Here is a 13836-nt window from a genome sequence, read left to right as displayed (position 1 = left end):
TCCCATATACACACACACACTCTCCCATACACACACACACACACACACACACACACACTCCCATATACACACACACACACACTCCCATATACACACACACACACACACTCCCATATACACACACACACACACACACTCCCATATACACACACACACACTCCCATATACACACACACGACAGGGGGAAGAAGAGGAAAGGCCGCGCGACCGAGCACCACCACCACTGCCCCCCCCTGCCCCCCTCCGCGACCATCTCCCGGCCTGCTCGGGCAGCCACGGGACCGTGGGGAAGTGGAGACCAAGGAAGTAAGGGGGGAACACCCCCGCTACCATCTCCAGCCCGGCGCGTGGATTGGGGAGAGAAGGGGGGGACACCTCCACAACCATCACCCGCGGCGCGAGTATCGGGGGAAGCGGGAAGTGGCGCGGGAAGCCGGGGAGAGAAGGGGGGGACACCCCCACTACCATCACCCGCTGCGCGAGTATCGGGGGAAGCAGGAAGTGGCGCGGGGACCGGGGAGAGAAGAGGGGGACACCCCCACTACCATCACACGCCCCGCGAGTATCAGGGGAAGTGGGAAGTGGCGCGGGAACGGGGAGAGAAGGGGGTGGACACCCCCACTACCATCACCCGCCCCGCGAGTATCGGGAAGTGGCGCAGGGACCGGGGAGAGAAGGGGAGGACACCCCCACTACCATCACCCGCCCCACGGTGCGAGTATCGGGGGGGGGGGGGAGCGGGGAAACACCTTGGCTTGCAGGGAAGGAGCAGAGGGGCCGGAGGATTAGAGTACTTACTCTGCAACATATCTCCGGCCAGAAAGAATGGCCGCTCCTTGGGGGCGGGCTCATATAGAGCCTTGCCGCGTGCCCACAAAACCTGGGAGCGCGCGCCTATCAGTTGTCAGGTAGGGGGAGTTTTTTTTTTTTCAGGCAGCGCGAACAGGGAAAAATTTAAAAAACAAACACGTGTGCTGCTTGGGCCAATATTTACTCGCCCGGAGGTTAAATCCACTCGCCCCGGGCGTGTAAATGTATAGGATTGTCGAACACTGTATATATATATATATATATATCCAGAGGAAGGCAAACAAAAGAATTCAACTGAAATATCATCTAATGATGTCTTGTAAGGGAAAAATAAAATTCCTTCCTGACTCCAAATTTTGGCAATCAGATTGATCTTGATCAATATCCTTCCTCAATGGACATAATGTCTTTTTTTAACCTCATCTACTATGTAACTATGTAATCCCTAATCCACTCAATTCCATTTAAAATTTGCTAACTGAGGACAACCCAGTAATTTTAGTGCATAGTGGAAAGAGTAGCGATTGGTCTCCCATCACTGGTGGGGGCTTATCTTATCTAGGCTATGCAGTTGTAGATCCTCGTAGATCCTTCAAAAACAACAAATTAGATTAGTAATCACTCTGCATAAAAAAATATTCTGAACAAACACAAAATATCACAGCACTAGTTCTGAAAAACATAAGTAGAAGAAATGTCATGTCTATTTTATATCGTTTAGATTTCTGTTGCACATCTATCGCAGCCATTAGTAGCTCTAGCAGTTATGTACCCATTTTAGTATTGAGTCATTAGCCTTGCATAAAAGGTAAATTACTTGTAAATTTACCTCAAACTCTTTAACAACGCCGGCAAATCCAGGGTTCTTTTTGCACTGCTCGTCCAGCAATGCCACGTTTCTATCAAATTCTCGGATGTATGTTGAGTACATCTTCAGGTACGGACCTTTCTTTACAAAGATATCAGCAATCTTCTGGTGCTCATTCCTAGAACCAAGGTAGAACATTTTATGGATCAAGAATCACTCTTTGATAAAGTCCGTGACCCGGACGAAACGCGTCAGAGGTTGACTATGGCTGTTGTTCACTTGTTCGATCAATAAAGTTTTTTATTTTTCTACATGCGTTTGGCTGTTTAGAGGAGTCGTGACCGCGGCGTCACTTGCTTTTTTACTCTGGATCAAGAACAAAGCGGGCTGAGAATTTACAATATGAGAGCAATGGAGGGAAGAAATATGCCACAGACAACATGGTAATATACGTAATATAAATATACACACCAATAGCTATAAATCAAGATAGGTGAGGAGTAAAGTCTCTTATGAAGAGCTGTAGCAGAAGGTTAAATAATGTGTAGAGATGCACAGTACCATTGAGACATCCTTTCCTCTAGTTCTCTCAGGACATCCCTGTTGAGCTCATATAGCTGAGGCAGATAGTACAGGATCTGATTCAGGATCTTGTCCTCGATCACTGGCTTCCCGAGATGCCTGGAGGCCTGAGCCACAGCGTAGCGGAAATCCTGCAACAGCGAGGAAAATGAGCCCCGGACAGAACAAAATTACTTCCTAAGCAAGAAAGACGCATTCAGTGCAAGTGCAGCATTAAGGAATCTGGATTTACTGTACACATTCAGAAAAGGAAGAAACATGAGGGGAAAAAAATGTAATGATCCTTCTAACAAGAAAGTGATTTTCCAGCCTTGGAATACAATATATAAAACCAAGGCCTGTTACATAACAAAGCAAAAAAATGACAACCGACTGCAGTTACTGCAAAGTTGCAGTCATCAGAATAGGGAAATTCACAATAGTAAATAGTTGTAGAATCAGCACACATATATACACACACACACACACACATATATATATATATATATATATATATATATATATATATATATATATATATATATATATATATATATATATATATATATCACAAACGCTGTTTTGATTCCTACCCTTCCCCCCATCATTAAATGTTATTTTTTACGCTATGGGGTGTGCACTCTTTTCTCTCCCTTTTCAGGTAAATCCACTGGATGTGGTTCATCCTATTAAAAGCGGCTGTAACTCCGTCTACCTGAAGCGTTTACCGTACCATCAAGAAACTATCTTTTGGACATTTCAAGGGACTGGTTATTCTTTGTTTTGTTGTTGTTTATCACTATTTTAGTGTCACATTGTGTTTTTGTATAGTTATTCACAATTGATGGTTTAGTATCATTACTTATACTGTACATCCATACAAACACTGTAGCACCTTTAGAGATTTTACATATGAGCATAATATCACTTTATATATATATTTTCTATATTAGATTATAACACACTATATTATATTGGCGCCGAGATATATATCTAACGCACAGAGGTTTTCTTTCTCTTTTGAGAGATAGTAGCGCCAATATAATATAATATATATAATATGGAAGCAGGAACCCCATTAACTTCAGCTCCAGGGACCCCTGCTTCTGTATATACTAGCAGAGATCACGTAATGACCGCGTCCTGCGGGCCAATAGGAAGCCGTGACACATCCAGTGCAGCTTCCTATTGGCCCATGTGGTGTGGGAGCTTTAAAAAGCAGATATATACCAGCACCCCCTACAGAGAGGTATCTTGGGAAGCAGGTGGCCCCGGAGCTGAAATTAATGTGGTTCAGCTCTGGAGACCCCCTGCTTCAAACCTATGTTAAAAAAAATACTAAATAAAAAAAGTGTATGAATTGCTCCTTTAATGAAGACCGTCAGCTTAAGTTTGTTATGAGCGCTAACATAAAACAGGCCCACATTACATTGTAGCACAGTCAGAGTCATAAAATCGGCTGCATTGCGACTGCAAGAACTGACATCCCGAAAGATAGTTACAGTAGATGGATCCGTATTTCCTCAATTACAGTGCCACCCTGAATATAAGGCAACCCCTAATTTCAGTAGCAGCTGGAAAGAAAAAAAAGTTTGAGAGGATTGAAAATTCATATTCCGACTTTAAATACTCATTTGTTAATAGTAATAAATGTGAATGTGCGTCTGTGACTAATACAAACTAATAAAGAACAGTGACTTAAACACACAACTTTCACTGTTCTAACTGTCAGATGCAAAAAAATGTTGGCTTACACAGGACTGATAGGTTACATAGGACCGAAAGGAGCGCATGCGCAGACTATTCTTGTCTTGTTAGCAGCAGCGAATGTGCAGAGCCCAGTTTACAAGGCGAGTACTTTTCAACTTAACTTTATTGAAAAAAAACGTCGCCTTATAATCGGGCAAAACCAGTACATAGCACTGACATTTGACATATTGTACAGGACACAATATTTCCCTGCTTTAAATCTAATTTAGGTGCTGTGTCTATTAATGATCTTATATTAATGCCAAACCATTTTTTATATGTGTCACTGGTGAACCATTTCAAGAACAGTTTTCTGCAATAACGTTACCTTTTAGTTCCCTATATAAAAAAGGAGAACATTGCTCAAATTAATCGTTTCGTCTTTACCAGCAATACAGTTTTCCTACTAAACTTTGCTGTATATGTTAGTGCAGTTTTAGATATTTTTTTTTTTTAACATCAACGTGTCAGTCCCTCCTAGGATGAAAGTAAACTGACAAACAGTGGCATGTTTATTAAGTGTATTTAATTGGCACCCTTCTCTAAACAAAATCGTTCAAGTGTAATGATTTCTACATTGGTTTTTTTTTAAAGCTTTTTAGTAAACAAAGCGGTGTTGGGTTTTTACAAGCTTTCTGTAATATACGGTTTGTCATTTCTCAAAGTATCTTTTTTACTTTGGTCTTTGCCACGTAATTAAGGTATCATCATTAGTCGCACAGATAAAGCTAAAATAGCTGCAGGGCTTATATTCAGAAAACCCAGAGAAACTTCAATGGTGACGCATTTTCTTCTGGGGAAACCAATGACGTACGGATACAGTTTAAAAACAGTATTTTGACCCACTACATGTGACTGCTCCTTTAACTAAATGACAAACTGATATATCAGACTTTTAGGTGTCTATTCCCACAGCAATTGTTAATGTGAACCGAGTACTGTTTGTACGGATTATGCTACATGGCCTAATGCATGTGCGCTGTTGCAGCTGTTCTGCATCAGTCACAGATTACATAGCTCAATTTAATAGTCTGTTCAAAGCTGTTTGTAGTCTTTCAACTTATTGAGGTTGAATGCTGATGTTGTAACCTGAAACATAAGGTGCAAAGGGGTGGTGCCCTTCACCGAGCGAGACTTTAACCTCTCCACTGCCACAGAGGATTGCAAAGCACTGCAGACACCTCTAACCAGTGGAGAAAGTAGGCCGGTACAGTCCGGTACGCAGTATCAGTAAAACAATAAGTGTCGGTAAAACAACAAGTGCCAGTACAGTGCGCCGACCGGTATGAATAATTTGGACTTTTAAGATTATCAAGGAGTCCTTGATAAAATGCTTGGTGCACGAAACATGTAGGAGGGTTTTTTGCACCTCCATTCCTCTTTTATGGATCAATAAAGAATATTTTTAAACTAGCTTTTTGACCCACTCTCCTTGCTGTGGGCCTTCACCTTTATGGATGCAGATTTAGATCTCTCCAGCAGACTGCTCAGGAGACAAGACGCGGAAACAGGTTCAGACTAGTCAGTGTCGTACCAATCCGAACGTATATTCTGTGCTCAGTGTATTGTTCAGTGTTCAGTAGTACGGATCTGTGTGTGTGATGTTGCTATAAATTTGAAAAACAGTTTCCGGACAAGTACCCAGAGACACCACAGTCCCCACCTCCGATGTTTGGGTGTAAGAATACAAAGCGACTTTCACCACTGCCTCTAACAGAGTGGACTGTCCTGTCTGAAGGTGTTGATTGGTGGAAATGTGGGAAACCATTGTGCGCATTCAAAAACTGGGCAACATTTGAAAACAAAAGAAACAAGCCAATTGACACTGATGTACTGTTTCAAATTCACCTATAAATATGCAAAGCCAAAAATGGCTCTGCTAGAAAAATAGCAAACTTCCACCACTTTGCATAGATTTGAGAAAAATGTGCAAACTGGTTTCCTAATCACTTTGAGCAGAATCAGGCCGACTCCAAATGAACCTACTAATTTTGTTGCAAACATACAATGCGTACAAATATATGTTTATTTATTTATACAATGTTTTACCAGGAAGTAATACATTGAGAGTTACTTCTCGTTTTCAAGTATGTCCTGGGCACAGAGTTAATGCCCATGTACATGCAGCCTACAGAAACTTGCATGAAGTAAGCAGCCCAGCAAACAACGAAGAGAAGTGAAGAGACTAACTTTGTCAAGTTGAAGAGTAGTCATCTTTAGTCTTAGGTGCTGGCTTCGGAGGGAGGGCGTGCTGCTGTGCGTGCTGCCGTGAGAAACAAAGTATTCAATTTGAATACTGGTTGTCAGGGTAGCAACCGCCCTGTCTCCGAAGCCCGGAGTTGAAGCTGGCTACAGTTTCAATAAACGAAAATTTCGTTTTTTGGAGCTGCAGCAGCGTCACAGGGACCTCGGCAGCCAATGAAATCATTCTTCTTTCATGACTGCAACTTGGATACTTACCCTGCTGTGTGTAACCCCGCCCCCTCCCCAACGCTGAAAAGTCTGCTGGGGGATAAACACAGATCGCCCAGCAAACTGCAGCACTGCCTCCCTCACACCCTCCCTCCGAGTCCTGCAGCTGGCACCCTGAACGAGGCCTTAGGCTGCGCTTATAGTGCCGGCGACGTCGCCTGAAAACAAAAGCATTGCCGCCGTCGGGTGCACTTGAAGTAAGCGCGACGAAGCGATGCGAATTCTTGAAGCCGATAAAATTTGATATTTCAGAGGCTGTCGCCACATGTGACAGACCCTGAACCAATCAATGGCCAGGTCAACAGCAACATCGCCGAAAGTTAAATTATAACTTTTGCGGGTGGCAACGGCGACAGGTGACGTCACCCGTCGCGTGCACTATAAGTGCGGCCTAAGTCTAATTAACCTGCAATAAGTCCAGAGCTTTTAATAACACCACATCTCTAGGATAAAGTGAGCAAACATTTGTGTTTTAACATGACTTGAAGAGTCCAAACAGCCCATTGTTTTATTACATATTAAGTACAGCTACTTGTAATACCCTGTTCAATGAGAGGGTGGTTTAAATACCCTATAGTTAAAATGTTGCTCCTTTTGTAAACTTACAACCTGACTACACCACTGTTAATGCGAACTCAACATATGGCCAATGTGAACACACAACTGCTGTATGAACTCTTCCGCATTTTGAAATAACACTAAATGCACTATTTCTCCTCTTACCAAAGCGCTGCAGCCTGCACAGTGTCCATAACCAACATTAAAAACTGTTTTCTCGTTCTGTGGAGACAAATACGCGCCTGCAGTTCAGCCAGAAGTTTAACGTTGGGTCATGAAGTTCACCTCAGACAGGTTGGCCTAATTCTAAGTAAGTAATAGACTGGGACCGTAACCGAGGTTTAGGTGGAGAATGCACATGCAGGAGGTTTTCCAGCCTTGGTGAAGGATTCTAGTTCAAAGTTCTAGTAGCCGTATTGACCCTGTAGAAAATTAGATTGGATGTAGGTTGTGATACCTTTTATTGGACCTACAGTAGAGTTTTTCATAGATTATGTTATAGGGGCCTATTCTCGTAGCTCCGAAGTTTCCAGTACCAAACAGCGCAGTTTGGCCTGTTCAGAAGTAGCGCAGTGAAATGTGAGGGAAAAAACCCTATTCTCTATGGCGAATCGAATCTTCTAAACCGCGTCTATAAAAAAAGTGACAAACCGCACAGTTTAACAGCCAGAACGCCCGGATTGTACGTGCTTTAGAAGCCGAATGAGCAGAGGTGGAGCTAACTCCACCCCCACTATGACTTATGGGTCTTGCTCTCCCAGCCAAACCCATATTTCTGTCTCTGGATATTACCCGCTATAACAATCTCGTCATGTGAAAAAAATATACACATTTTTATAAGTGGGTTGCATAACGAAGCTACGAGAATTGCAGTTTGTCAAAAAAAGGCTTGTTGGAGACTTTGTTGACAAAACAATCAGATTGGCAGAGCCAGAGTGAAACATGCGATTGGACCTGCGAAAAGGGCTTACAGAATAGGAAAGCGTGCCAATCCGATCGGAAAGGGCATTTTACAAGCGGTCTGTCACACTTCGGAGCTCCGAGAATAGGCCTCCGAGTGTTCATAGGGTTCTTCTTCAACTGAACGGATTCTCAAATGTTAACACAGGGTAACTTCGCTTTCCTCATTTGCATGTATAGATTTGTTTACCCCTACACTGTGCTACACGCCGTCTAGAAAATGCTGAAAAACCTGGACGTTACACAAGGGAGAACAGAGAAAACATTATTTTGCACTTTTCGTCTTCTTAATACTCAGTATGAGTTCAGAAATGTGCTGAAATCATGAAAACGCCTCCCACATCAGAAAACCTGTAGTGTTTTCTCTACTTTCCAATGTTAAAATGGAGATTTAAAAATAGCTCTGTCCTGCCGGTGGTTTTAGTGTAAGAGGGAGAGAAAAAGCTTTTAATGGTTTCCTGCAAAACAGGAAAGGTACATGGCTAGCCTCCCGTTAGTATTTGTTTCCTGCAAGAATACATTGCTTGCAATGAAATAGTACAATAAATAGAACTTTGTTTTTTTTATATAGGGAAATGGATTGAATGTACTGTACATGCGTATGCACTGCATTACACTAAAGAAAATAACCAAAGAGACGTATCTTCAAAACAATGTTCATTTTTTTTATCTATGAGACAACATGCAGATTTTTATTTTTAATCTCAGTTAGGATTATTTAAAACGTCCTTTCAATCCCATCAGCAATATATGCCAATCACAGCCCATATTAGTTTTATTAGATTTACTGATCAGTCAATTTATCTTCAGGAAATATTGCTGGATTTTCTAAGCTTCCATGAGCATTTCTGCTGTACTGGGAATCGTTTTTAAAGCTGCAGTTCAAGCTGCCATTTAAAAAAATATATATATAATTTTTTCCCCCCCCATTCAATATGTGCATCAATTCAATCTGCACACAGACAAGTGATTAGCTAAGCTGCAGATCGATCCATTCTCCTGTAATCGATCGCTTTGCTCAGGGTTATTTAATTCAGTTCTTGCACAGCATTCTGGGCAATGTAGTCCTGGAATATGATTGACTGAGCAGTTACTAGATACAATTGGTGCACTGCTAGAGAGAGGGCGGAAGGGGAAGGGAGCTGTCACTTTGGAAATGCTTCCTACATTAGAAATATTAAAAAATGTCTTTAAAACATTTTTTTTTAATGCTACATGTATTTTCTCATAGTACAGAACTGATTTATTTAATAATAAAAAAATAAACACGTAGGATATTGCGTGAACTGCTGCTTTAAATAGAAGCTATTTTGGCCACAGTGTGAGAATGAAGTTAAATGTACGTATGTATACTTTAATAGCACCAACAATATACACAGCCCTTTAGGGGGGAAAAGACAATAAATACAAGGAATTATAATACAATAAGTACAACAATCATGAAAGCATATCATAGGAAACCATTCCCTGCAGAACTTAAAATCTAGGTGGTATGTTGAGAGACTTAATAATAATATTAACTTTATTTCATATGGTGCTTTTCTCCCAATGGGACTCAAAGCGCGTTACAATTACAGTATAGTGTGCGGGACGCAGCACATAGGAATTTTTACAGACGCAGCCCCTGCCCAGATGAGCTTACAGTCTATGTATCGGTGACTGAGGCACAGGGAGATAAAGTGACTTGTCCAAGGTCACAAGGAGCTGACACCGCGAATTGAGCCAGTTTCCCCCGATTCAAACTGTGTGTCCTACAGACAGTAGTAACCCCAGTGGATGTCGGTGCCTGACCATGATAGTTGGCAAGTGCCTTGTGGCTGTGGGCAGCAGTAATGAGTCTACGCTAATGAAATGCTTCATTCAGAAGGAGTGTTTTCAGATTTGACCTAAATGAGGGGAGGTGCTCGGCGTACAGAGTACGAGCATGGCAGAGTTCCGAAGCTAAGGGGCAGTGAGGGAAAGGGTTTTAGGTGAGCAGAACAGTGTACCAACAGAAGTTAAATGATGGTATAACTAAATATGTTAAATATAATTACTGTACATAAACTACCTCTTAATGTGAAATGACAGTGTATACTACACATAGGATTCCTGGAAATGTGTGGGCCAAAGGGAAAAAAATGATTCCTTATGGATTTCCATCAATCTCAGGAGGCAGGTTCTACTCATCTTACAAATGTAAGGTTTGTGCTTAAACGTTACTAAACAAAATGTGTGAATTAAAAAAGAAAGAAGCTGAACTCTCCCAGCCATTGTGTATTACTGGACTATTTGACAGCTGTTCGACCTTCAAGGAGAGGAACCGGTTTATTGTTGTCATTCCACCGGCCTGAGATAAGAGACTTTTGCAGGCCCAGGTTATGCACAAGTGTTTGTGACCTTTACTGAATGAATCCTTCTGAGCGATCATGGTCACTGCTGTGTTAAATAGGTGCAGAGCGTAGAAATACCTGGTCCCGTATTGAGTGCTGTATTTGAATAATGTGTATGCTTTGGGAAACAGAGCAAAGCAATGGTTGTAACGAAGGACGTAAATAGGTACATTTGCTCAAATACTAACAGATTACGTTGCAATCTGAGCGGTACCCACAGTGTGCTATGCAAATGCTGTGACCATTCAAAATAAATATCCTTGTATAGAAGCTTATAGAGGGTCCATGTTAAAATGGATAAGAAGCAACAGGTGACACTGTGTGCTCATTTGCATTTCATTCCCCAGAATCCCTGGCTGCAGTGGAAGCACTGTATGCTAGGAGATCATGGTGAAAAGCAGGGTTGCAGATCTGTCTGGGCCATGTGAATGTGTTCACAAATAATTTTTTTATTTGCTGTACACATATATAGATGAAAACCGAGATTAAATAGCCCTATCTTAGTACGCATTAAGGAAATACTTAGGTTTCAGCACCGCACTTCAGCATTTGTCTCACTGCGCTAAGCAGTCAGTGGTCCTGCCGCCTAGCAGCTGCTGTCAAGGATTTATAGCCTTCTATAGACTCAAGCTGTATTTTCAAGCACTTTATCTCTACGTCAACCATGGATTTCCTCCTGATGTAATAGAAGCAGGGTGATAAGCAACCAGCAACACAAACCCCACCAACAGGTGGCTGGTCAAAAAACTTTGCAAGAATATCTGAAACTGGATCCCAGAAACCCTGCTCACTGTGGCTTAAGGACAAAGAACTATTAAAAAGCCACCCACAGTCAACAAAATGGCGACAATTAGTGAAGTCCTGCAGCAGTGTTTCTGCTATACAGGGGCAGTGCTGTGTTGTCCCAATAAAGTAAACAATTAAGAAAAATAAACACTCGGCTCAGAACTCTCCGAATGTTTTTGAAGCTCATGTCAGAATGATATGTTTGCCAGCTTTACAAATGACGACACATCATTCTAAACACATTGGGGGTTTTTTTTTTAATACCCTAACTTTTTTCAATATATTTTATAAACCAATAAGAAAAAAGCATATTGTAAAACCACTGGACATTTTCAAAACACGATCATTTTAGGAGGGTAAAATAAAGGCAAAGGTATTTGGTAAAGGAAAAATAACTGGGGACCGCCATGAAAATGACACACGCATCCCTCTACGTGAGCTGCGCAATATCTCGCTGGTCTTGTTCGGCACGGAAAAGATTATTACCGGAACCAAGACATGAGATGTCCCATAGAAGGGATGCATGCACTCACATCCTCATGTGCAATATCACGTTACAATGTTTCAGTTGGCCCAACAAACTCTTCTAATTTAGTTAGGGAGCCACATCTCATGAGTCTAGTACAACACATAGTAGCATAGCAGCAGATTTTGGAATGGGTTACCATGTTTCTTCACATTGTTTGCCGACATGATGAAGCATCAAAAGATTGCCAGCTCTCTGGAGTAGGGACACAAATCTTGCACCAAGGTATATTCATTAAAGTGTGATTATACTTAATGTACGACTTCCATCTACGATCTAATTATGTCCAAAGCACTCCCACTTACATTAGCGCTGTAATCCCCAAATGTGTGCCGGACTTTCGGAAATCTACCGTAATGAAAATAAAGCTGATGCAAAATTACAAACACAATTTTGTGTGCATTATGACAGCAAATAGCACTTGTGGTGTATTTGCATGTCTCAGACTGGTCTGCAACCCTGCCTTTCCCCATTATCGCTTAGGCTGCGATTATAGTGTCGGCGACGTTGACGTCGTGTCAGAACAAATGTATTTCCGCCGCCGCGTGCGCTTACAGTAAGCGCGACGCGACGGAGCAATGGCTTGGTCGCGATCGCTGGATGTCATCTCAATTTGATTTTTCCAGCGACCGCAGCCTGACGTCGCCGTCGCGTCGCCGGCACTATAAGCGCACCCTTAGCAATCATGTATTATAACAGTATTTCAAGCAAGACAAATTAATCTGGTCATCAATGTTGACGGTTGCTACCAATCTTGCTCGCGTACAAAGGTATGTTAAAATTGCATAGACTTACGCACTGAATAACAGAGCATAATAACGAAGCAGAATCCTTATTGTATGTACATTGTTCTGCATTTGGCATTGCCACCAATAGTTAAATGAGAAAAAACACAACTACCTAAAACATGTTACCTGATATATAAGCACACATGGAATTGGGTTTAGGCCTATAATAAGTACAGTATTTCATAAACATTTTTTTCCCCAGTAGTAAGTCAACACGCTTTTAAATGCTTGGCCCTAATATAGCTAACACAGCAAATCTCCAGGCTACTCCATAAAGCACAGTAAAAACAAACAAGGGGAAAGAAGCTGGATCCTATTGCGTTGGTGTGGCTTAGCAGCCAGAGCCATTTATTGTAGAGGGAGTGCAGAGAGAGTGGTTCAAATGCCTCTTGATATAACATTAAGAGCCATATCTATTAAGGAGTGCAAAACCTTGCAGCCTATTTACTTTCATTACAATGCTATAAGGTGCATTATGGTTAGAGATAACATTGGCATCACAGTTATTTCGCAAACAATGTATTACTTCCTGGTAAAATATTTTATAAATAAATAAACAAACAAACTTATTCGCGCTCTCTTCAATTTTGAGTTTTCGCATGATTTTCCAAAAATGTTCCCATTCTTTGGAATTTCGTTACAATTTCATCTCCTTTTTAGGGGAAATTGCAATATATTAAAGGGCCACTTCACCCGGTACATTACATTTTAATGCTCGTCAATAAGAAATTGAGAACCTTACAGTTTTTGACAATTTTGGGGTGTGAACAAAATGGCACATTTTCCCCGATTCGCGTATTTCAGTAAAAATGTTGCACATCTCTAGTTCTAGCTCAGCACCGCTATGTAAAATGACCATAGATCTCTGTGCCTAATATACTGAAATATTTCATTGTATGTGGCTTGGGATTCATATTACTACCAACTAAAAAGAAAGGATTATACATCCGTTGCACCTGTAAATGCTAAAATCCTAACACTGCATACAGTATGAGCACCACAACCAAAGGAAACCATAGAATGACTGCATCTTACATCCCTGCTGGATCCATACTGGGAATACACATTCTGCAAATAACAATGAAGCCAAGTCAACACACAAATTTGGCAAAGCAAACAAATACTTACAATGTGCAACAGCTTAAGGACATCAACAAACCTGTTGAATAAGAAACATCGTGATTAAAGGCGTGATTTTAAAGAAGCAACACGAGCCGCTTCCAAATCAGTCCAAAAAAGCCATACTTACACTTTCTCCGAGCTCATGATCTCCTTGGTGATGTGATACACTTTTGTCTTTTGTCCAGCTCCTTTGTTCTGCATGTACAAAATGACACACGGTAAAAGAATGCAAGTCACAATACAGGAGAGCAGAACCTTTATAGAACATGCCAACACTTACAGCTTTCCTTCTTATCAGCATTCTGCGGCACACAGCGGATGGGC

The 13836-nt window shown here is 41.5% G+C and overlaps 1 protein-coding gene across 1 annotated transcript in view; it reads right to left on the bottom strand.

Moving 5' to 3' along the window:
* FGD6 (FYVE, RhoGEF and PH domain containing 6) overlaps window positions 1-13836 on the bottom strand; it is a 102654-nt gene that overhangs the window by 47416 nt on the left and 41402 nt on the right. Inside the window, exons 4-7 of the mRNA XM_075600402.1 lie at window positions 13640-13707; window positions 13519-13549; window positions 2180-2331; window positions 1640-1796 (exon numbers count right to left, since the gene is read on the bottom strand). Coding sequence (XP_075456517.1) covers window positions 1640-1796; window positions 2180-2331; window positions 13519-13549; window positions 13640-13707 — 408 coding nt within the window. The remainder of the gene's footprint in view (window positions 1-1639; window positions 1797-2179; window positions 2332-13518; window positions 13550-13639; window positions 13708-13836) is intronic.

The sequence above is a fragment of the Ascaphus truei genome, chromosome 5, assembly GCF_040206685.1.
Source record: "Ascaphus truei isolate aAscTru1 chromosome 5, aAscTru1.hap1, whole genome shotgun sequence".
Classification (NCBI taxonomy): Eukaryota; Metazoa; Chordata; class Amphibia; order Anura; family Ascaphidae; genus Ascaphus; species Ascaphus truei.
The sequence above is the reverse complement of the archived record's forward strand: the minus strand, read 5'-3'. Positions and strand labels throughout refer to the sequence as shown.